General features: G+C 40.3%; 1 protein-coding gene across 1 annotated transcript; it reads right to left on the reverse strand.

Moving 5' to 3' along the window:
- Positions 1 to 696: 696 nt before the first annotated feature.
- gon4la (gon-4 like a) lies at positions 697 to 24,763 on the reverse strand. The gene is made up of 26 exons (XM_044336070.1): positions 24,674 to 24,763; positions 18,918 to 19,207; positions 18,400 to 18,629; positions 18,064 to 18,138; positions 17,896 to 17,946; positions 17,625 to 17,678; positions 16,477 to 16,572; positions 16,303 to 16,395; positions 15,832 to 15,993; positions 13,935 to 14,175; positions 13,576 to 13,677; positions 13,354 to 13,394; positions 12,545 to 12,660; positions 12,277 to 12,466; positions 11,455 to 11,541; positions 10,247 to 10,424; positions 9,110 to 9,260; positions 8,354 to 8,501; positions 7,812 to 7,928; positions 5,778 to 6,605; positions 5,571 to 5,663; positions 4,050 to 4,247; positions 3,815 to 3,958; positions 3,388 to 3,659; positions 2,582 to 2,684; positions 697 to 2,503 (listed from the first exon to the last, which is right to left on the reverse strand). The coding sequence occupies exons 2-26, from the start codon at positions 19,180 to 19,182 to the stop codon at positions 2,390 to 2,392; spliced, it is 4,149 nt and encodes a 1,382-aa protein (XP_044192005.1). The 5' UTR covers positions 19,183 to 19,207; positions 24,674 to 24,763; the 3' UTR covers positions 697 to 2,389.
- Between the last annotated feature and the right edge of the window lie 972 nt (positions 24,764 to 25,735).

Below are 25,735 nucleotides of genomic sequence, written 5' to 3' on the forward strand. Positions count from 1 at the left end.
TATCCAGGTGCAGGACAACAGATTGAAGGAAAGAAAGTCAGTGTTTGCATGCTGGATGAAAATTTATTTGACTGAAAAGACAATGGAGATTATTTTAATAGTGTTTTCATTAGGTGGGATGTGTTTGGATTGAAACAATATCGTTTTAATCATCTTTTTTTTTCTTGATTCCTTGATATTCACACAAATCTATTTATAGTAGATATAGAATAAAATGTATAAAAAAGAACCCCAAAAATAGGCAGGGTGTTCTGTCTTAATTTATGTTTTGTCTGTTTTTATTATTTCAATCTTTTTCTCTTTTGGGGGAAACAATAAGAGCAAACTGGAACCTTAATTTGTAAATAACAATAACTGACTGACAAAGGTGGTATTTAGTTTAAAGTTTTTCAAAAGAAGAAGAAAAAATTACATAAAAATCATCTATAAAACACAATCCATGTTCACCTCTGGAGAAAAAAGCTCCATCAGTCTGAGATTAAAGTAAAGATTTTACAGAACAGTCTGTGTGGAAACTTCTGCTAAATCAGACACTTTATCTGATAAAACAAACATCTGACAGTTAGTTTGGGAATATGCTTTCTAGCTTTATTGTGTTTTATCCTTGATAACTTTGTAAGAATGTGTATGAGAAGCTAGCCTCTGCATGTTTTCTTTTCAAAGTATTGAATTAAGTCAATCAATCAATCAAAACGGTTTGAAAAACACGTAAAAATGTTTTATTGAAGCAAACAATCGACCTTCATGCATTCATATTCAATATGAATAAACAAACATGTATAAAACCTTCACAGAACATCTATACAACCTTTACTAACACACATAAGGCCTCTAGTTTAACTCTGGTGCATCACGGGAAGATGAAACCTGCTGCTGCCGTCAGAAAATAAAATATTCACAAACAGGAAAAATCCTGAAAAGTTCAAGTGTTTGAAGCATTAAAAAAAACTTAAATGTTAAAGTTGCTGCTTGACATTGTACAGATTTAAGATCAATATTCTCCTCAAGCTGACCTTCAGATGTCTGTCAGGTAAACTAAGAAAGAATTTAATGATTTAAGGCTATGATTGATCAGTTCACTCTAAAACCTGATCAATATTTTAATGTTTCAAGGAGACAGCTTCGTTACAACAGAACGCTTTTACAGAAGAATCAGCTGTTTCCTTCACGTTTAAACACAAACTCCTTCAAGCTGCAGTGATTACCTGATTTATTGACCAGCCAATAAGAAAATTAGTCAGCAACTATTTCAATAATCAATGATTCAAAGCAAAAATAAGATTAATAATAAGATTTTCTGCTTTTTTCTTTTCTATCTCAGTAAACTTTGGACATTTTTGACATTTTACAGATTTCATCCTGAAAATAATGTTCAGAATATTCGATAACGAAACTTCTCTCCAACACGCTGAGCTTCACCTCCCTGTCAAAGTTAGAAACTACTGCAGTAAAGTCAGCTGACAGGATTCAACAGGACACGTCTGTCTGCTCGGAAGGATCCAAACCACAGATCCACAGATGAATCAATATATCTGTGGTCTGATCAATAACTATAAATATCAAAGAAGTGTTTGAGCTCATTCAGAAACAGTTTGTCCAGCAGAGAACGCTGACAGGTTTTATCTTCACACTAACAGGTCTGATTCAAGGATCCTGATCAAACTAAAGCTGCAACGATACGTCAATCAACAGAAAATTATCGATTAATCGTTTAGGTCGACCAAGCAAAAAACACCAAAAACATTTGATGGTTTCAACTTCTCAGATGTGAAAATTTCCCCAGTTTAGACCAACAGATCTAGACTTTATTTAAAGTCATTCTGGAGTTCTTCAGAACGTTCAGATGTTCTGAGTCCAATCGTCCTCAATGTTTCTAGAGACGTTCAGAGTGATTCATATTATTTCTAGATTCCTTCCATTGGACTCTGGAGTTGTTTAAATTAAACCTGAATCTATGAAACAAACACAGTTCTGGATACAGAACACTTGTAGTGATTCATACACTCACTCACGATGAATCTGTTCAAGAGTCTTTGTACTGAATTCAGTTGAGATTCTACGATTTACCTGAAACCTTTGAACCTTCTGCAGAACTCTAGAAAGACTTTAGACACGTTCTAACAACACTTCAAGAACTGCGGAACATTCTGAGTCCTTCTAGAGACGTTCACAGTGTCGACCTTTCATTTCATTTTACTGTTCACTTTAGACTCAAAGAAGAGTCTGGAATCAACAGACAGTTTGAATGAATCCTGTCGTCTGTTTGTTTGTTTGTTTGTTTTTCTGTGTGGAGTCTGTAACTGAAACGTCACAGGTTTGATCCACATCATCAGAAAATCCGGATCAGATTCTCAGCTTTGAAGTCTCGTCTGTGATTGGCTGTGATCGTTCAGTCTGGAGCTGCTTCCTGCCTGCTGATTGGCTGGCATTCTGATGAACAGGAAGTGGATTTTTGGGATGCCGAGTGGAAAAGATTCATCAGGTCGTGAAAACGAAGGCTCACCTACAGGAAACAGACATGTAAATATTCAAAGACGAAGTCAGCTGCAGAAGCTGCAGAAGCTCCACCCCCCCCACTCACCTGTTGGGCGGTCTTGTTTCCCAGCTGGGCGGAGACGTGTCTGAATGTTTTCCTATTGGCTCCTCGCTGCTGACAGGCGGTCAGGATGGCGCGGTCCGCCTCGCTGAAACAGGAAACATCCGTGATCATAAATATAATTTAATTGACTTTTAAGGTAAATAATTCTACACACAATATCCCATAATGACAAAGTAAGAACATGTTTTTTAGATATTTTTTCTAATTTATTAAATGTGAAATCAGTCTATTCAGAAGTCTAGAAGTTTTCTGGCAGCAGTTACAGTTGAACTCAACAAAAAGGATGAAAAGAAAAGAAAATCTGTTCTTTCAAACTAATTTTAAAACTCTTTCTGTAAAATGGAGCTGCCACCTAAAAGTCTCTGAGTCAACTTTAAACTGACTGGAAGAAACTCTGATTTACACAAAAATAAATTACACTTAATGAATAATGTAGTCAGCAGAGTTTAAAATGGGAACATTTACAAACTTAATCTGCAGGGAAAACTGGCATAGATTCTGTTTCACACAGGAAGTGTCAGATATCTGATGAGGGAGTGTTATCAACATTAATCATGATTAGATGAGTCAGGATCAGAGAAGCTTATTATCTCATCTTAACATTTCCTCTTATTAATATCAAATCATCCTATAAATCTACACTCACAGATTGGATCAGATCGGATTGGATCGGATCAGATCAGATCAGATCGGATCAGATCAGATCCAGGAGACTGCAGGAAACTATTGGACCTGTGAATTAAGTTTTATCAAATTAAAACGTTTGAAATGTTAAATGTTGTCCTGACCGGGTCCAGATGACGACTTTCTCTCCATTGGAGCTCATCGAGATGTTTTTGGCACAAACCGCTCGCTCTGACTCCTCCTCTTCCTGTCTGTCACTTCTTGTCTCGCTCTCTTCAGACGTCTTCCTGGTTCTGTCAGGAGTATTCTGGGAAACGCAGTCCATCTCTGTGGTCTCCGAGCTGGTTGCTGCAGGAGATGACTGGGCATGGAGCAGCTGGAAAAACTCCGAGAATTCCTGCTGCAGGTCGGGGTGGCATTTGAGGAGAGACGAGATCTGAAAGATGACAGAGAGCTGATCAGAAGAGCTTAGTGATCAATACTGTGATTGATCCTGATATTATTTTAAATTAACTAAACTAAAGGTTTGTTTATGTTGTTAAAAACTGATGATCATGTGACTGCTGAAGGGGTCAAAGGTCATCATTTTACCTGCTCCATGTGCTCAGGTGGGGGGGTGGAGCTTCCCTGCAGCATTGACACCACCTGCTTGTAGAGGGCGGAGCCTTCTCCCAGGCTCTGCCCCAGTCGCCGTAGAAACCGCCGACTGTGTTCAAACATCTGTTGCTCCAACAGCTGATGGGGAGAAACCACAGAAGAAGAAGCATTAAGGTGGGCTCGGTCCGTACTGAGTACATCATGGCTGCGTCAGAGTGATGTCACTCACCAGTCCACAGCGGCGAGCCTGAGCTTGGTTCAGGAAGGCGGCAAAGTCTCTGAGCAGCTGAGGCCAGGGCCGCAGCACACAGCTCAGTCTGTCATACAGACCCTCCGGGGCCCCCGGGGGCCCCGCTGCAGAAAACTCCTCCAACAGCTGCAGCAGCTGCTCAGCGCGACCTGGACACACCTGCACTGCATCGCACACCTGCACAGGAAACAGGAAGCACAGACAAACACCAACACGTTACCGTACATGAATCACATCCAGGAGCAGGTCATCACTTCTCTGGACCGATCAGGATGCAACATGTCACCTTGATATATGGTGAAAATATTCAGGTACTGCAGGTTTCATCAACACTAATTTTAGACTTTTTAATACATTTTAATGTTAATTTGACATCACTGCTGACTGGTTTAAGGGTTTGGTCCGGATCAGATTAGTCGTTTGCTGATATGCTGTTTTCAATATAAACTGCGGTGGAACGAGTTGACAGTATCGCGACTGCCAACCATTTCCATTATTGTGATCATGGTTGTTTTCAGAGGGCAGCGTGAACACAGAGCTGCTCTCCTGCTACTCTGGACATGAACATGAGCTGTCAACCCACTGAGTGTGACTAACTTCTGGCTGTTTAGTTGTAACGTTCAGTGAGAGAGATCTATTTAACCCATTTTAATTGTATTTAAATGTCTTTTTATATTGTCTTATGTTGCTTTTACATTTTCTCTTGATGCCTTTTATGTTTTATGGAGAGGAAACATGTTTCCAAATGAGGTTTCATTCAGAACACAAGCTGATGTTGTTTAGACATAATCTACCTCAAACATAAAAATGAGCACTTTGGAAATCAAACTATATTTTTATGTTAATGGATTTATTTTAATGGTATTATTGGCTGATTTTATTTGGTGCTGATGTTGAAAGTTTATTTAAAGGACCAGTGTGTAGACTTTAGTGGCATCTAGTGGTGAGGACCTGCTCCCTCTGCAGATATAAAGGCTCATTCTACGGTAATGAAGACACAACGATTCTTTCAACGATTATTTCAGGTGATTAAACACTAATTAAAACGTACTTATGAATATTATATTCCATTTCTGCCAAGTCCGTTCTGCTAGATGCCACTAAATTCTACACACTGGTTCTTTAATAAAGGCTTATAAATGGAACTCAAGTACAGTATTTTTCTTTTTATATAACTTTGAGCCCATGGTTCTCATGTTAAGAAAATACATTTAAAAATTGGCACTGAAATATAGTTTTTCTGTGATATGCAGGATGCTTTTTATCCAGAGAAGTGATTACATGACTCTTCACTGTTAGTAATTTTTTAAAAAAATCGCATTATTTTCTTTCAAGTGCAATTTTTCCCCAATTCCTGCAATTTTACTGCAAAGAGAGCGGATAAAATATCACAAACTGTATCACAATTTTTGATAAAAACCGCTGCAAAATCAAACATTTCGGCCGCAATAATCACACAAAAACTGCAAAATCCTGGAGGGAGTGAAGTTTCCTTCTTACTCTGAGGAGGTAATCCTGAGCAAATGCTGCGTCCTCCGACTCCCTCTGATCATCTTCATCATCATCATCAGTTCCCTCTGATGACAGTTTCTCCTACACACACACACATACACACACACACACACACACACACACACACATTTGTTGTCATTACAAACATCTTCATCATGTCTCGGTTGAGAATTTTGTTTGGAAACGTCAACACACCTGCAGCTGCAGGATGGACGCTCCGGATTCATCTGAAGACATCCCTCCATCTTCATCTTCCTCTTCTTCTCCTGCTGCTGCTCTCTGTGGTGTCAGAGTAACTTCCTGTTCACTGTCTGACTCCGCCTCCTCAGGGTCAGGCAGGTCATCATCGGGAGCGACACTGGACGAGGATTCAGACAGAGCCAGCAGGACGTCACTCTCCTCCTCCTCGTCCTCCTCTTCTTTAACGTCATCATCTTCCTCCCCTCCCACATTGATGACATCATCTCCCTGCTGCAGCTCCACCTGAGAGGGGGCGGGGCCTTCAGGAATAGGAGGTGGAGTCAGTGCTTCCTCTTCGTCACTCCTTGCTCCTCCTCCTCCGTTCAGGGTGGATTTCTCTGCCGGAGGCAGAGCCAATCGTCTCCTCCTCAGGCCAGCGAGGGTTTGGTAGTGGCGTCTGATTTGCTCTCTGGTTGTCATGGAGACGGTGGAGGTGGTGATGTCAGCCTCAGTCTTCAGGAGGAGGTGGCGGAGGAGGACTCGGGGAGGGCTGAGAGCTCGGGTGCAGCGCGGTCTGGGAGGAGGAGGTGGGGAGGAGGAGGAGGGAGGGGGGAGGGGCTGCTGCAGCAGGACGAAGCCGATGCGGCGGAAGTCGAGGTTGGGGGGCAGGCGGGGCGGGTAGCGTGTCCCCGCGGGGAAGCTGTAGGTGTTGGAGGCGGAACGGAGGAAGGTCAGGTGACTCTGACGAGCTCGAACACACCTTGAGGCGGGCGGGGTCTCAGGGGCGGAGCCAGAGGGACTGTTGAAGTGTTTGATGGTCGGGTAGATGACAGGAAGACTCCTCTGTAAGAAAAGACTTATTACGTATTTATTTATTTAAAATAAGATACCAAATGTTTTGATGTTGAATTGATAAAAGTTCCTTCAGTTGGATGTTTGTTTTGTTTTCATTCATCTGCTGAAAGTGGAAAGTTTGTCATTGGCTCCAAGTTTCAACAACACTGAGAACTTTACAGTGAAGGAGGAGACATCTGGTGTCCAGCAGGAAAACTTATGAGATGAAATATATTTGCATTTCCATATATTCTGGGATTTTTAATGAGGGAGAAGCAGTAGATGTAATTTCAAGGATTTTAAAGTGGTAATTATATTTTTTTGTGGAATAACAATATCAGACACACATTATTGTTCCAGCAGAGTACTTATATGTCTTAATACATGTCTGGAGGAGATCTTTAATATATTTAATGAGTGTGATTATTATTTATGTTTTCATCTAATGTTACTAACTAAATTTGGATCTGGAGGCTTAAACCACCTTTTGCTAAACTAGTTCCTAGGAAATTTCAGAGCTAGCTAACGAGTCGGCAGAATAGCATAGGTTCATTATTAAACTAATCAATACTCCTAACTGTCAATGCTCCCTGCTGTTGTTATTCATTATCATGACAATGACTCAGCTGAAATGCTTGGTAGCCACAGTCTAATGTAATGTTGTTTTATTTGTTAACTATAACTTCAGTTATACATTTTGCCTTTCAGTTTATGCCTCAGATTTAGTTTTTATTCTTTTATAAATGTGACCAGAGGAGTGAAGGTAATGCTAACTTGTTAACTAGCCTGTTATAGTTTGTTCAGATCTGTCACTACCTGGTTGCTCTTCTACTATAAATACAACTGTAGTTATAAATGATGGGTAACGAACCTCTCAAATGTGAATATTTTATGGTTTTCATATCCTTCTTTGATAGTAAACTGAACATCTTTGAAATGAACCAAAAGATTAATTGATTATCTGAGAAAGAGATTGTTAGTTGCAGCCTTAATTTTAATGTAAACAGCCAAACTTTAGTTACTCAAGAAATGAATTAATCAATCAGCTGTTTGCTTTCAGTGAGCAAAGGCTGAGCTGTGCTGAAGGAATATACGTGACAGAGTCTTCAATATATAAACGTGTCTTTGTCGTCTCTTGCAGTGTGTTTCTGATCACAGGTATTGATCATGAGAACAGAAACAGGCTGCAGTCGATGTGTGATGTCTGTAACTTACCACCAGCCACAGAGGCATGACGCTCTCCTCTCTCTCCACTGGAGGACGTCGCTCTGCTGCGTCAACACCACCACACGCCACCGGCATCGACCACAACACACGCTGATACCTGAACGCCTGCACACACACACACATAACCCACATTCAAATCAGCTGTTTGAGGTATCTTTACTTGTATGTCTATCTTTGTGAGGACATTTTGGCTTGTTCTCACACCTTCAAAGGGCTGTTTTAAGGGTCTAACGAATGCATGATGTCAATGGAGAGCCCTCACAAGGACATGTCCTCAGTTCTCAGCTCCCAGTCATTTAGTCTGAGAGAGCTGCACTGAGTAACAATAACCTGCAGGATTCAGGAGTGAAGCTGCTGTGTGCTGGAATGGAGAGTCCATACTGTACACTGGAAAGTGTCAGGTCAGGATTCAGATGTTTGTAAAGGTTCACTCAGCAAGTTTAGTTTGTGTTAATTAGCCTTCTAATTACACAACTGTTAAAGTGGAAACACTTTAAGATAGGGAGATTCAGAATGTGTGTGTGTGCTACCTTGACGATGTTGTCGGGGGAACCGGGTCTGCAGCACTGCAGGATTCTCCGTCGGACCTGAACCAGAGTCTTCCTCAGTAAGAACTGAGACACCAGCTTGGTCGGATCACATGACCCCTCCATGTTCCTGAGACCCAGAACCAGCAGGCTGCACACACACAAACACACAGACACATAAACATACACATCCAGTTAAACAGAACAGGTATTTAAATCAATTGTTACAGGTGTTTCTGGGTGTGATTATATGTCATTCTATGTTTGTGTAGATTAATTTTTATTAAAACCATCATAGTGAGGACATTTTGGGCGGCCGTCACAACTTCACGTTTTTTTTAAGAGTTAAAGGATCATTCTGGTGATTTTCTGTATTTTTCTTATTGTCAATAAATCTTCATGTTTGGATCTAAGGCAACAATGAACTGATCTACTAACAAGTATTGTGTGTGTATCAAAGCTGATATATCTTATTCCTCCGTTGTTGTCCAGAAACTATTAAAAACACGTCATTGAGTCACACCGCTGCACTATATATAAGAATAACATATATCAGGTTTTGATACACACAAAATACTTGTTAGTAGATCAGTTCATTGTTGGTTTGGATCCAAACATGAGATTTATTGACAATAGGAAAAATATATAAAATTGCCAGTTTTAGGGTTAAGGTTAGAATTAGGGTAAGGGTTAGGGGAACGCATTATGTCAGTGAGAGCCCTCATAACTATAGAGAGACCAACGTGTGTGTGTGGTTACCAGTCCTCAGCTACAGTGAATGCGGCCGTCCGGCGGGGGCAGTACAGAGCGGGGTCGAGGCTCACAGAGGGCAGCAGCTCCGGGTAGAGGAAGACCGGACGAGTGGCAAACAGCCAGGCCAGTTCAGCCGGCATGACAGGGAAACACCGCACTGAACACACACATGTTAACACACGTTATCACACAGAGAGACACACATATACACACACACCTGTATATATATATATAAATTGATTATCCATTAATAATAAAACACAGAACAAAAGGAAAAAGGTAGAGTTTGTTGAAGGATGAAGGTGGGGGTATAAATGATTCATTCTGTTCATCTTGTTGTGAGCAGTGGTAGAAGAAGTACCCAGATCCTTTACTGCACTAAAAGTACCAATACAGCAATGTAAAAATACTCAATTACAAGTCCTGCATGAAAAATCCTCCTACAGTAAAAGTACATAAGTATTATGAGCTTGATGTATTTAAAAGTATTGCAGTAAAAGTACATAAGTATTATGAGCTTGATGTAGTTAAAGTATTGCAGTAAAAGTAGTGGTTTGGTCCTTCTGTCTGATATATTATTATATATAACATCATTAGATTATTAATAGTGAAGCATCAGTGTTAGAGCAGCATGTTACTGTTGTAGCTGCTGGAGGTGGAGCTAGTTTCAACTACTTTATATACAGGTAGCTAATTTATTCCAGTAGTTCCCAACCTAGGGGTCGGGCCCCTCCAAAGGGTCAGCAGATAAATCTAAGGGGTCGTGAGATGATTACACACTGCTTTTTGTAAGACGTCAAAAGCCAAAAAGGTTGGAAACCACTGGTTTCATCTTTAACAATGTGTTGTATTTTAAAAGCTTGTTATATTATCCATTGTGTCAAATCTTCATCTGAAAAGGTACAAACCCTGAATGTCTTTAAATCCTCCAACAAGTGGAGCTGAGATTCAGCTGCATTAAAATAAGGCACAAAACTAAAATAAATCAGACTAACTGATCACTCTGAGTATTGACAATCTGTGTACAGAATTATCTATCAATCTAAAAGCTGACGATGATTTGTAAATAAACGCGTGGACTGCCCCTTTAAGAGGACAGAACTCCGCAGATGTCCCATGATTCCGAGCGGCAGGCAGACTCACTGTGTCCGCGGGCATCAGGTGTGCGTTTGTGCGGCAGGTAGGTGATGGGAGCCTGTCGCAGCTCCTCCAGCAGCTGCAGCGCCTCCTGCAGGTTGGAGGCTCTGAAGGAGCTGCAGAAACCTGGAACACCTGGTGACATCAGCAGCTCACCTCTCTGAGCCAACAGGTCCAACTCAAACTGACAGACAGAGAGAGAGATAGGTTGTCATGGCAACACAGGAGGCTGGACCAATCGGAGAGGAGCAGGCAGTTTAAATCTGATGTGGATGAACATTATTTACGTTACTTGATTTGTATGCTCTATGGTGTGTTTTTGTTTGTTTTTTGTCTTGTTTTGCCTTTTTTTTCTTCCCTCCATTGAGTTGTTTATCTTTTGTTGTTATACAACTATAAAAGCCTGTATCATTGCGGTACATATGCTTCACAATAGAAATATTTGAAAGAGAAATGTGGTGTATGTGGACACAGAGGAAATTTAAATGTGAATTGATTTATTTTGAAATTATTTATTTTACAGGTATGTAATTTCCTAAAAGACTTCCTGGAAAGAACAATATACTCCTGTAAACAATTGAACACTTCATTTTGACATCCATGGACAATCCTGCACCTTACTACTCAATATCCACCTGGTGTGTGTTAATGTACAGTGTATTATAGCATCATTGAACAGTGTTTACTTAGCAAATAGTATTTTATAGTTATAGTTACGGTTATATCTCTGGTCTCTGTTTAGTGACGCTTTATTTTAAGGTCCTTTAATTTTATATATTATAAATGTTCTGAGTAATTTGCAGGTAGAAACAACTTCAAAAAGTGTGAAGGTGGTTTAGTTTGTATTTTTTCTTTAACTGACATAAAAATACTCTCAGTGTGGAGTTTTGTGTGTCAAACCACCACAGTTACACAGCAGCTTCTTTTAGAAAATTATGGATAGTTTGAGGAGAGTTAGTTGAGTTTATAAGCTGTTGTTGATTTCTGCAGGAGTTTCTTTGAAAGATGCAGTCCTTTTCTACAAAACAAATATGACTAAACAGTTAAGTCAATAAATAAGAATTGTCTGAGGGGTTGTTTCTACAATCCTACACAACCCTGAAAGTAACAGTGAAACAGGAGTCTTCATTATACTGTTGAGAAAACAATAGTTGAACGCTACTCATTAAAATACTGATTGATTGCTTGTGTGTGTGTGTGTGTGTTTGTGTTACCAGGAACTGTCTGGTGGTCTCAGCTTCACTGTGCAGTTTGGCCACAGGTGAACTCAACAGGTGAATCTGAACCAACAGCTGGACGTGCTGACAGACAGACAGACAGACAGACAGACAGGTAGTTTAATTAGACTCTGTGTGTCTGCTGTCAGAAGTCGCATTTCAACTGCAGGAACTCAGTTCCTCTACCTCCTTTCCACCAGACGAACCAGCATCTAAATGAAGCTTCGGGGAGATTGTTTTACCTCCCAGAAAGTCCCTGCTGGGGTTTTTTTTTACTTTCCACAAGTACAGGAACTTTGGGGGCAGGGTTTGCAGGGAGGACTGTTGCTGATTGGTCATCACAGACAACACAGCTGCTTCAACTTGTGTGCCACTTCATTCATAAAACAAGGAAGTACTCTAGTATTAATTTAGGACGAGGGGAGGATATTTCTCTTTGTTTGTTAACGTTCAAAGTGAAGTTAGGCTTTGTTGTCAGCTTCCTGGCTCATCTCTCTCAAAAGATATATAAATAAATAAAGAGAGACAGAGCGGCGGTGGTTGTCGGGCGAGCTAGAGAGTGAATGGAGAGAGGGAGCGGTGGTAGCGAGAACAAAGCCAGTGAATGAGAGAAATAAAACATTATTTTCTGATTGTTTCATGTTGTTTAGTTCTAAAGCAGAAATAAAAGCATCAAACACTCAACAGATGATTTACAGATGCTCGCTGCATTTCTGCCTTTCATTCATTCATTACATCCAACTCATGCAGCAGGAAATACAAACAACAACAGGACAAATCTGCGTTGTTGTTTCCTTGTGTGTGTGTGTGTGTGTGTACCTGCTGGAGCTGCTGCTGCAGTCTCTTCTTCTGCAGTTTGTCCAATTTCAGTGTGTATGGCTCAGGACAGCGAGTGTGTGTGTTATAGTGTGTGTGAGTCTGCTGTCTCTTCCTGATCAACGCCAGCTGCTGCTTCACTGTACGCAGCTCTGTGATTGGTCCGTCTTCCGCCTCGTCGTCGCTCAGTCGTCTGTGATGAAACCAAAGTCAGTGTGAGACAGGAGCATGTGTGTGTGTGTGTGTGTTTGTATGTTCGTGTGTTACATACGTGTTGTGCTGCTCCTGTGTTGTTTGTGTCTGTACAGTTGGTGTTTCTTCTTGCAGCTCTTCCTCTTCTTCGTGGCCTTCATCATCCACTTCCTGTCCTGCAAGATCCTCTTTTAACTAAGAACACACAAAACAACCAACATCAAAACAAACAGAGGAACAGCTCCTGCCTGTTTTTCTCTTCTTTCCCAAAAGTCTGATGTGTTTCCTTTTACAGACATGCTGCTCTATTGTATATATATTTTTATTAAGAAATATGGCGCATGAGAAGAGGAAACAATGTCAGTTTAATAATGAGAATTACAGTCAAAACATAGAAACATAATAATAATAGTACTGTGCATCTCAATGGATCAAAAGAAAAACAAGCCATTCTTTCTGCCTTGTTAGGGTGTTTTTATACTATTCAAAGTTCAAGCCCACAAAAACAGAACAAAGCAAAGGGAGAAAGGGAAAGAAGACATTAATTTTGACCAGATGATCGCGCTAAATGAAAAGTCACAGAATCAAAGTTATTACAATTCATGCTGAGGGGAACATGAATGTGTGAATCAAGTTTCATGAAAATCCATCACATACTTGAGATATTTAGATATCTACGCTGCTAACGTGGCTAAAAATATCTGTATCTGTAAAATGGAAGCCTGACACGAGAAGAACCACTGCAGTGAACTATAAATCAAAGACCTACAATGGGACCAGACTACTTCCTGAATACAGACACATGTCTAAGTCTCACGCTGCAGTTTCAGCTTTCTGCTAAATGTGGTCTGTTGGTCTGTGCGTGTGATTAAGTTTAAGGAGACTCACCGTCTCAAACAACTCCTCCATCAGTTCATTCACCTCCTTCTCTGCAGGACAAAGAACATCAGAGCTGAAACTCACCCTCATTGCTGATTATTGATCAGCCAGAGATAATAATAAACACTCAATACAGGTGTTCTGATCAGATTTTGTTCATTTAATCACGATCAATCAATTGATAACAAACTCTGTGTGTGTGTGTGTGTGTGTGTGTATGTGTGTACTGACTGGTGATGCGGACAGCCTTGTCGTCACGGTAATCCTCCAGGTCCGGTTCATCGATGTCAGCCAGAAAGTTGTACTCTGGATCATCTTCATCATCACACTCCTCTGAAAGAGAGACAGACACACTGCGTGAGCAACGCAAACACACACACACACAGACACACACACATGGGAAACACACAGACACACAGACACACACACACAGGAAACACACAGACACACACACACAGGAAACACACACACACGCACACACACGTAAAACACAGACATATTCACACGCACACAGGAAACATACAGACACATACACAGGAAACACATACACACACACACACAGTAAACACACACTCTCGACTCAGTCAGACCTTCGTTGTCCATCTCTGTGGTCATCAAGCCTCTCAGCCAATCAGTCCACTCCCTGTCCTCGTGGGCAGAGCTGGAGTCATACATGTCAGGTGTGATGTCAGGGGCTCGGAGCTCCGCCTCCAGCTGGCCCAACGGGACATCGCGTAGAGGACGCTTTGACCGAGTCCGGTACGCCATCAGACCGACCTCGTCCTCCGACTCAGTCTGGTTCTGATTCCAGTTCTGCTTTACGTCCAGTTCCTCATTTACAAAAAAACACACATTTACTAACTAAGGAAACAAAACCTTTTATCAACTGCTCATCTCTCCTCACTCTCATTTATTAGCACAGATGTGCTAAATATTCAGACAGCAGCTTCTTCAGGGCTGACCGTCACTTTCGCCAGTTGAAATACCAAATATGTCAGCTGGAGATCATTAATGTTAATGTTCTCTCTGTAGTCAGTGACTTAAATGACCAACAAGGCTTCAGAAGAATATTAGATCAATAACTGAAGCATATTTTCTGCTGCTCAGCTCATTTTCTGGTTGTAAACATTCATCAGAGACACACACAACAAAAGATCTAGAGTGAATCTGTGAGTTTTAGTTATCAATATAACTGTAGATATCATGTTGAGAGCTGAGCAGAAATATAACAGATTCAATAAAATGCTACTGAAGTACAACCATAGGCAGTACCAGCGCATGCTAACCACGCTAAAGAAGCAGCAGCAGCAGAGCCGCCACACAGTCTATCAGTCTGGTTCAATCCTCCAGCTGAGACAGGAAGTCAGAACAGCCGCCACACAAGCAAACCCTTCACACTAAATTTCACAGGTTCAAAAACTGAACTGTACCTGAAATTAAAAAGAACCCAGAGCTGCCTGATCCAGCACCACTCACCATGTTCCCTCCATAACCGACAACTCATCCTGTACAAAACATCAAACTCTGTACATACATTCTGTCTACTGTCCAAATAATCAGGACCCACATTAAAGACATCCCCCTATCAAACAGAGAGACTATATAGAACATTACAAATGTGACAAACGTGGTCATTTACATAAAAATGTATGTAACACAACTTAAACTGGTCCTTAAGATCTGCCAACTGGTCTGAAAGCTCAACAACTGGCCCTAAAGCTCAACAACTGGTCCTAAAGCCCAAACAACTGGCCCTAAGGCTCTAGTGACTGGTTCTAACGCTCAAGGGACTGGTCCTAAGGCTCTAGCAACTGGTCCTAAGGCTCTAGTGACTGGTCCTAAGGCTCTAGCAACTGGTCCTAAGGCTCTAGTGACTGGTCCTAAGGCTCTAACAACTGGTCCTAAAGATCTACCAACTGGTCCTACAGCTCCAACAGCTGGCCCTAAGGCTCTAGTGACTGGTTCTAACGCTCAAGGAACTGGTCCTAAGGTTCTAGAGACTGGTCCTAAAGCTCTACCAACTGTTCCTAAAGCTCCAACAACTGGCCCTGAAGCTCAACAACTGGTCCTAAGGCTCTAGCGAATGGTCCTAAAGTTCTAGTGACTGGTCCTAAAGCTCTACCAACTGCTCCGCCAACTGCTCCTAAAGCTCCAAAAATTGGTCCAAATATTAATTTCTAATTGACATTGTAGGTGTATGTGATGTGCTATTATGTGTAGCTTTGTATTTTGTATGGTGTGTTCTGTTTTTTTTTTGTTTGTTTGTTTTTTTGCTTTGTACTGTTTGTTGCTGTTGTATATTTTGATTGTGGGGGACTACGGCTGCAAATTAGCTTCAAACTAACTCTGGTGCAGTGCATCTTTAATATTTAAAACTGCACACTGTCCCAATCAATAAATCAAATCTAATCAAATCAAATGTCAGACCTACTAACATGTTTTAACATCTGGTGTTGTGTTAGTGGAAGATGTGTTTTTCGGTGTTACCTGGTAGGGCTCCATGCACACAGCCAGCTCCTCTTCCACAGCATGAAGCTTCTCCAGGAAGGTGCTGTCAGGCACTGCTTTGGGAGGCAGAGCTTTGGGAGGAGGAGGAGGGCCCATTGAGACAGACCCTGCCCTAAAACGCCTGGATCGGCTGCGAGAAGTCTAACAGGGAGAGGCAAGAGACAATCTTCATGTTAATGAATACATCAATGTGTTGTCATGTGACCATGATTTGACCAAGCACAACAGAGAGGAGGCAGGTTTAGAGCTTCTATAGAGAGATGAACATTCAGGACAGAAACTAACAGCAAACTGCAGTTTAATATTCCAACTATAGATCACCTTCAGTTCCTTCTTCCCAAAGAAGGGAGACTTTCAAGGGGTCACTGCAACCTGCAAGTTGAGGTAGTATAGTTTCCTGCCTCCCTATTTTAAACTACTTCTAGTTAGAAAACGTCGTGACAGAGTTACCTGCCAGGGGCTGCAGCTGTCCTCATCCACTTTGTTCAGTCGACTTCCTCTGGGAGACGAAGCCGTGCTCTCCATGTCGCTCTCCTGGAATGTCTACAACACATCAATCAGTAAATAATCAAAGTAAGTCATCAGCATGAAACCTTACTGCAGCCAATCAGAGCAGAGCCTCACATCTTCAGCTGTCTCGTCTTCCTCTTCCTCATCAGGACGGTACTCTTCATCAGAGGAGTCTTCCTCAGCCAGAGGGATGTCGACAAACTGAGGAGCCTGAAGATACACAAACAGTCTGAGCTTTAAGTTTAACTTAATCAACGTTTTATCTTTAATTTATATACAAAACAAACAAAAACCCAGTGTTTCCTAATTGTGTCCTGCATCTTAAATTATATCTGTTTCTCTCTTTCATGGGAGCTTCAGTGTTATTTATCCATAGATAGATGGACCTCATTGTCAAAGAAATGAAAATGTTTAAACCTGAAACACACACAAGAAAAGTTTTAAAAAGGGCTTAAAATTTGTTTAAAAAATTTAAAAACTTGTTTTAAAATATGTTGTAAAAAATGTTACAAATATTTAAAATTTGTTTAAAATGTTGCAATTTTTTTTTCTAACTGCTTATAATGTTTTTAAAAAGTTTGTTTTTTCAATTTTATTTAAAGTTTTAAAAGGTTATAAGAAAGGTTTTTAAAAAAATATTGGTTAAAATATATAGATTTTACTTAGAAGTTGTTTACATTTTATTTTTAATGTTTAAAAGCATAAAATATTTAAATTTTGTTAAAATGTCAGAAAGAGTTTTCCTTTTTCTATTGTTTAAAGGGATTCACCGATCCAACTTTTTCAGTCCTGATATGGATACCTGAGCTTTGGGTATCGGCTGATACCGAGTACCGATCTGATAATTAATAAGCTTGTTTAATTAATATGCTGTTTGCTTCACTGTGTGGAAGAGACTGGGATCATTCTTTTATGTGTAAGACAACATCAGGTTTGACTTAAACATTGCTTTCCTAACTTTGTAAAACAAAATATAACAAATAAATACATCAATATAAATTTACTGAATTGTTATTTATTAAAGCTATGGTATGCAATACCAGATCGGCCCCATGTCACCGATACCCAATCCAGCTATTTGAGTCAGTATCAGACCGATATCTGATATCAGTATTGGTATCAGTGCATCGTGAGTTTAAAGTATTAGACAATGTTTTGAAATTTTGTTCATAATGTGACAAAAGAACAACATCAGAGGTAATTAATGACAAAACTTTGACCTGTATGAAATGTTTGTTGCTGGGAGGAAACTGACATTTTACCTTGTTGACGTCACTGGTTTTCTTGATGGGAGAGATGTTCCAGGCTGGAATCACCTGACAGGAAATATACAGGATGAGAGTGAGACAGACAGACAGGCAGACAGACAGAGAGAGAGAGAGAGAGAGAGAGAGAGAGAGAGAGAGAGAGAGAGAGAGAGAGAGAGAGAGAGACAGAGAGAGAGAGAGAGAGAGAGAGAGAGAGAGAGAGAGAGAGAGAGAGAGACAGACAGACAGACAGACAGACAGACAGACAGACAGACAGGTGTCTCACCACTCCCTTCTCCACGACTTCTTTAAACTTCGATCGAGTCATTTTGGGCTCCTAAAAAAAACAGAAAACAGGTTTGTGAAGCTGCAGGTGGATTCAGACACTTACAACACTGAGCTCCGCCCCTCCACTCTGATTGGACGGAGACACAAGAGACGCAAAGACACTCACAAACGGAGGGACGGCTTCGGTCTCGTTGATAGCAGCTTTCATCATGGCCACCACGTGTTCGTTGGTGATCACTTCCTGTAAGTCAAAGGTCAAAGGTTTCTTAATTTATTATTGGCATTATTTTAATAAATAAAACACATGTTCAAAATCTTAATGTTATCATCTCATCTGAAAAACTATTAAATGACACTAACAGCTGTCTAATAATAAGTTAATATTAAAGATAAAGATCAACCAGCTTAATATAAATTAATAAGTTAATAAGTCCTCCATCACTGCTGGCTTATGTGAAATGCATGCTGGGTAACAGGCAGCACCTGTGCAGGTGTGACTCACATGGATGATGTTCTTGACATTCACAGTGGTCAAGTTGTGCTGTTTGGACTTTGTCTCCAGTGATTGGTCCAGCTGCCTGTCAATCTCCACGTCTACTCCCACCTCCTCCTCCTCCTCCTCCTCGCTCTCTGAAGCTCCGCCCCTCTGCTCCTCCTCTTCCTCAGTCAGTTTCTTCTTCCTCTTCCTCACTGCTCTCCTCCTTCCTGCCTTCAGCTCCACCTGACTGTCCTCTGAGAGACAGACGTTTATGATTAATCAAAGTTTATTATTATAATTATTATTATATGACTTCAAACGTTGATTCAAATGAACTTTTATTAAACTCCAAGTCTCTGAAATGAGTGGAAACCAAATCTGTAGAACGTCCACGTGACTAAAACCTTTTTAACTGAAATGTAAAACTATCACATTATGGCCATCAGAAACACCTGTCCTTTAAAAACAAATAAAACCTGAAGCTGGACAGACAGGTGACCTCACTAGGTGTGTTTGTGTGTGTGTGTGTGCGTTTGCGTTACCCATGGTGATGACGAGGCTGGAGTCGGTGGTGTCTTCCTCCACCAGCAGGTAACCCTCTTCCTCCTCCTCCTCCTCAGCTCCGCCGCCTGCAGGAGCTGCAGGTGGGGGCAACAGCGAAGCATCATGGGAGACAGCCTGAGGACTGCAGCGTGGCGTTCGGACGCTCCGTGCACCGGGGTCGACAAGGTTGTTGGCGTTGTTGCTGGTGACAGTAGTCTGGGTTCTGGACGGGGCCAGTTTGAGGCGTTTGCGGACCGAATTCATTGTGGAGAAGCATGACCTCTGACCTCTGAAACAGTGACATCATCAAAACAACGTGAGTCAAACAAGTGTTAATGATACGTTCAAAACACGTTTAAATGATGGAGAGAAAGAAACGAGTGCAGCTAGCCATTACTTTCATTATTGATAAATCTGCCAATTACTTTCTCAATTAATCTATAAATCGTTTGGTGTTTCACAATGTTTATTATTGTTGTTAATGTACCTGAAGTTATTTGTAACTTTTTCACTTGTTTGAATGATTTAAACATTTTTAATTAAAACCACAATGAGCTGAATGTTAGCTAGGGCTGCAACTAACAATCATTTTCATTATTGATGAATCTGTAGATGATATTCTTGATCAATTGATGATTCCAGAGTCCATATTAGGATTATTTTCCTTATCTATTTATCTGTCAATTATTTTCTCAATTAATAGTTTGGTCTATAAAATGTCAGAAAATGGTGAAAAACGTCAATCACTGTTTCCAAAAACCCAAGACAACGTCCTCAATGTCTTGTTTTGTCCTCAACAAATATATTCAGTTTACTGTCATAGAGGACTAAAAAAAAAAGAAGAAAATATTCACATTTAAGAAGCTGGAATCAGAGAATTTGGACATTTTTAAAAAAAATAATTACTAGAATGATTAATCAATTATCAAAATAGTTGGCAACAAATTGATTAATCATTGCAGCTCTGGTGACATAAACAGTCTAAAACCCCCAAAATATTCAGTTTACAAAGATATAAAACAGACAAACAAAGAAAGTGATCATTAAATTTTCTAAATAGTGGCTGATTATTTTATTGTCAATCAAGTTATTAATTTATAAACTCATCATTTCAGCTGTAATTAATATTTTAATCATTATTTAAGTCAGGTGTGGTGCCATCTGGGAGTTTCTATCTGTTTCTAATGTGTCTGTGTCTCCCCTGCAGTAACGGTTGTCATCATTCACTCTCTCTGCTTCAAGCTAGTTATTTATTTTGCTTTCGACACCGACTCATACATTTCAGAGGAGGCTCGTCCACAGATGTAGAAGATGTTCTCAGAGGCAAGAGGGAGACCAAAATATAAAAAAAGAGTAATTGGTTGAAATAAACCATTACCAAATCTAAATATCATTATAAAATAATTTTTCTCTCTTCTTTGGAAAAAAATCCATTATTGAAATTCTGATTAAAATGCTCCTGCTGTCCGGATCTCTCATATCACCCTGCATTCATGTAGTGTCTGAATAATCAGAAAAACAAGTTTCCAACCGCAAAAATTAACATGAACGCCCCCTAAAGTTGGAACGACTCAGAAAGTCGTCAAAAATTTATGGTACACGACTTACCGACTAGACGTCCTATACGCAGAAACATGGTGGATGAAAGTTAATGTTTGGTTGATGGTAAGAAACTCTTTATTAATTCATGTATCACATATCACTTTTTTTGCTCACATGTAATTTGTAAAAAATTAAACCCAATATTGATTGGGTTTAATTAAAGCACAGCGTCTGAGTACCAGACTGCCTCTGTCCAATCAGCAGCAGGTATGTTGAATACAATGAAATGGCATCATTAATGATTCCTCTACACAGTGTTGAAACTGGTTTTGCAGTGTAAAGTTAAGTTTTGGGCGTGTAGTGCAGGTTAACAGAGCATAACTATGACCGGTAAGTGAAGTATGAACCTGTTTGCTGATCTTATTTTAGTTTTGTTGTCAATCAGAGTAAGATGAAGCCCAGAGGATCACCGACCAGCTCTGTGAAAGATTTGACCATGGTAAGGTATCCAGGAAGTGGAGTACATTATTAGATGGCTTTAAAAAAGTCAAAGATAAGAATAACTCAACAGGGAGAGGTACAAAGAAATTTTAGTTTTATCATGAAATTAGTGATGATGCCTGATGCCTTCTAATCGGAAGGCATCAGGATGTAGATTTCACTGTAATAACAACTGCTAAAGGTGTTGTGATTGTAAGACCGGAGGTCTTGGTGACACCTGGCAGAACAGTCTGCAGCAGAGTACTGATGTCACTGATGATGACAGCACTTCCTCCTCCACCTCATCCGCCACGCCGATGAGAAAGAGGAGGAAGCAAGGAACATCTCCCACAAACGAAGGACAACGATGGTGAGCAGCATTACTATTTTCTAGTTCCATTTGTGATTTTTAAGTTATTTTAAGGATTTTGGGATCACTTTACTAGTAATGGGAATTGCTAAGATTTTATTGATACCGATGCCATTATTGATTCTGCCTATCGGTTAGATTTTTTATCGGTTCAAACAACTGTTTTATTATTTCCACTGTTTATCAATGACCTTGTATGCTGATGAATATATTAAACATAACTGGTCGATGAGATAAATGGTCCACAACCAAAAGTTAACTGTGTTAATTAATGAATTCATTCATTTGAATGCATCTTACAGTCTCCTGCTTGTATAAGAATAATAAACTGAGGGAGGTGGACTGCTCCGCTGTGTTATTAACGTCATGTCTCCAGCAGTAGAGAGCAGCCTCTCTGCTATGCTGTGTTAACGTCATGTCTCCAGCAGTGAGCAGCATCTCTGCTCCGCTGTGTTATTAACGTCATGTCTCCAGCAGTAGAGAGCAGCCTCTCTGCTATGCTGTGTTAATGTCATGTCTCCAGCAGTGAGCAGCATCTCTGCTCCACTGTGTTAACGTCATGTCTCTAGCAGTAGAGAGCAGCCTCTCTGCTCCGCTGTGTTAACGTCATGTCTCCAGCAGTGAGCAGCATCTCTGCTCCGCTGTGTTATTAACGTCATGTCTCCAGCAGTGAGCAGCATCTCTGCTCCGCTGTGTTAACGTCATGTCTCCAGCAGTAGAGAGCAGCCTCTCTGCTATGCTGTGTTAACGTCATGTCTCCAGCAGTGGAGAGCAGCCTCTCTGCTATGCTGTGTTAACGTCATGTCTCCAGCAGTAGAGAGCAGCCTCTCTGCTATGCTGTGTTATTAACGTCATGTCTCCAGCAGTAGAGAGCAGCCTCTCTGCTATGCTGTGTTAACGTCATGTCTCCAGCAGTAGAGAGCAGCCTCTCTGCTATGCTGTGTTAACGTCATGTCTCCAGCAGTGAGCAGCCTCTCTGCTATGCTGTGTTAACGTCATGTCTCCAGCAGTAGAGAGCAGCCTCTCTGCTATGCTGTGTTAACATCATGTCTCCAGCAGTAGAGAGCAGCCTCTCTGCTCCGCTGTGTTAACGTCATGTCTCCAGCAGTAGAGAGCAGCCTCTCTGCTATGCTGTGTTAACGTCATGTCTCCAGCAGTAGAGAGCAGCCTCTCTGCTCCGCTGTGTTAACGTCATGTCTCCAGCAGTGGAGAGCAGCCTCTCTGCTCTGCTGTGTTATTAACGTCATGTCTCCAGCAGTGAGCAGCCTCTCTGCTGCTCCAGAGAAAGACATTGTTGTACGAGGTGCTGAACGGACGCAGACTGAGCACTGAGTTATTTTCTTCTTATTTTCTATTCTCTTCTCTTTTACACACCTCAGTGTTGGTTTTATATGTTTAATGTGTGTGTTGGTCAGCTGGTCTGATCTCATTTGTTATTGCTGGAGTTTGCTGCTCTGCTCTGCGGTGATGGCGTAGAAAGTTGACAGTATACTTCACGGTTCTCGATTCCCATCCCTAAACTTTACTAGATAAAAGTAAAACTAAACACCACTTCTGGTTGGGTCCAAGGACTACCAGGGTCCATTAGGGGATATACCACTGTAATCATATTACAATTCATCGAATATTATCGCAATAACAGAAAAGTAATTTCTGAATTGTAAACATGAATTTAGCCCTTCATATTTGCAAAGACACTTTTTACAATCAACCACAACACACATATTTAATCCAGGGATAGCCTACAAATGTTCGCACGCCAAAATATAACAACTCCTTGGCAACTTTTTTCTTAGTTTGGAGGGCAGTCAGAAATTGCTGCAAATAAACCAAACTAAAATAAGTCCTAAATAAAATGCCAAGAATTTAAATGAAAGGAACAGATTGGTAATTGTTGACAGTCCTCTTCATTGTCTCCACACGTTTCCTGCTCTATTAGAGTTGAGGTCAGTGAACTCCGAGCGGCTGCCTCAGGACTAGTATCTCAACCTGCTGTAGCCTGAACACAAACAGAGACATCCAGAGACGTCTTCCATGATGAGAGGATGCTGATATGTGGCATAATGGGCTTCACAAATGACTGCATGGATCAAATGTTGCTGATGTGGATGGAAATCCACCAGCTTAGAAAAATCAATTTTAAAACAGAAAAGTCTGAAGAGGATGCTGCAACATTTTAATGTACTTGATATAGAAGAATATTTATTTTGTTTTCTAAATCCTCTATATTATTATCATCATTATTATAAATAATATTGTTGCAGCTGGTGCAATTAGATGGTTTTCATTTTTCTTTAAAGATTTTTTTTTTTTTTTTTTTTTTGGTGCAAAGATGCCAAATTAACAAAGCAAGCTGCTAAAGACTTCAGAGTCACCTCATTTCCTCTTCACAACCATCACAAATTGTTTGCCACGTAACTTCCACAACAGATTCTTATTTCTGGCCTTCCTGTATGTGTGCCGTTCATTTATTAACCACATATAAACTTGGTTTGGGGTCCTGATGCCAACAGCCGCTCTGCCTCTGCCTACCTTACAAGATCCAAAGAAAAGGAGAGTATTCATAACTCCATTTAGTTTTTTCCAAGTGCTCTTAAAATCACTATTAAACTGCCAAAATAAAACAATAAAGCCGTGGGTTGGTTTATCTCTTGTCCTCCACAATTTTTTGAATGATCAGCCGCCACTGATACATTAACACGCACACATCATTAAGACCTCACACACTGTACTGACATCACTGACATACTTGAAATAATTGTCACCTCTTTAATTCGGTTTATTGGAACCTATAATCTGATTCACTTTGGTTATTTTGTGTAATAGTGTCTTTGTTTAAATGTTTGCTATGGTGTGGTCTCCCTTTTTATTGTGACTTTCTGAGCCGGCTCATGGCAGGTAAGTGAAGGAACATTTTGAAAATAAAGCTCAATAATAAGATGTTATCTAAACCAGAAGCAGCTGCAACATCCATGTTGTTAAAAACAATATTTGTTTATTTGCAAATGCAAATGACGCTGAGTTTCAGTCTGAATGAATGAAAACAGTCCAAACTGCGGGATTAACGCGGTATTCACACTGAAACTCTCCGGTCTGTCTGTCTGTGTGTCAGCTCTGTCAGTTAGCAGTTAGCTTCTGTTAGCGCCTCACCGGCAGCTCAGGCTGCAGTTACTGTGTATTGAGTTAGCATGCTAGCACCTAGCCGGCTAACGTTAGCATGATGAACCGGTGCAGACAGTTGTCCCGGTGAGTCTGTCCGGGTGTCGGTCTGCCTCTCCGGTGCAGCACTAACAGCTCGGTGCCAGTACCGGTGACTTTATAAACCTTTACGTGAAAGCTCCGTTAAAGCAGCAACACACTTACCCGCCACAACAGCGACAAGCATCCGCCTCTGAAAACTACATTTCCGGGGGTGCGTCTTGGCGTAACTGTGACGTAAACAACTCTGCAGCGAGCGCAGACGTCACAGTACTTTCCTTTTAAAACGTGATTTTGTTTATATATTATAATATAATATAAAGTACTAATTCTCACAAATTATAAAAAGCAACATATTCTCCAAAATATTAAAGAAATAAATTTAATAAAACCACTGATGTCAAATAAACTGTCTTTTTTTTAATGTTTATTCATTTAATAATTTACCATTTAACTTATCTTAATATCATTGTTTCTAATTGTATTAATTCATTTAGTTTTTCTCCTATAGCTACTGTGTACTGTGTTCAGTATCTGATGTACAGTATATGTACTGTTGTGTTTTGAAAGTAAAAGTTCTGCATGAAAAACCCTACTGAAGTAAAAGTACATAAGTATTATGAGCTTGATGTAGTTAAAGTATTGTAATAAAAGTAGTGGTTTGGTCCCTCTGACTGATATATTATATATATATATGACATCATTAGATTATTAATAGTGAAGCATCAGTGTTAGAGCAGCATGTTACTGTTGTAGCTGCTGGAGGTGGAGCTAGTTTACACTACTTTATATACAGTTAGCTAGTTTAGTCCAGTGGTTCCCAACCTAGGGGTCGGGCCCCTCCAAAGGGTCAGCAGATAAATCTGAGGGGTGGTGAGATGATTAATGGGAGAGGAAAGAAGAAAAAACAAAGTTCTGATACACAAATCTGTTTTCAGTTTTTTGGACTTTTTCTCTAATCTTTGATTTTTGCTGAAATATTGGATCATTTGAACATTTATTGAAATGAAAGCATGTGAGAAGTTTAGAGGGAAAAAAAATCACTATTTGGTGGAGCTGTTAACAACTCATAGACATGTGAAATGTGACCCCGACTACACACTGCTTTTTGTAAGACGTCAAAAGCCAAAAAGGTTGGAAACCACTGGTTTCATCTTTAACAATGTGTTGTATTTTAAAAGCTTGTTATATTATCCATTGTGTCAAATCTTCATCTGAAAAGTAACT

Source organism: Thunnus albacares, chromosome 19, assembly GCF_914725855.1.
Source record: "Thunnus albacares chromosome 19, fThuAlb1.1, whole genome shotgun sequence".
In the NCBI taxonomy this organism is placed as follows: Eukaryota; Metazoa; Chordata; class Actinopteri; order Scombriformes; family Scombridae; genus Thunnus; species Thunnus albacares.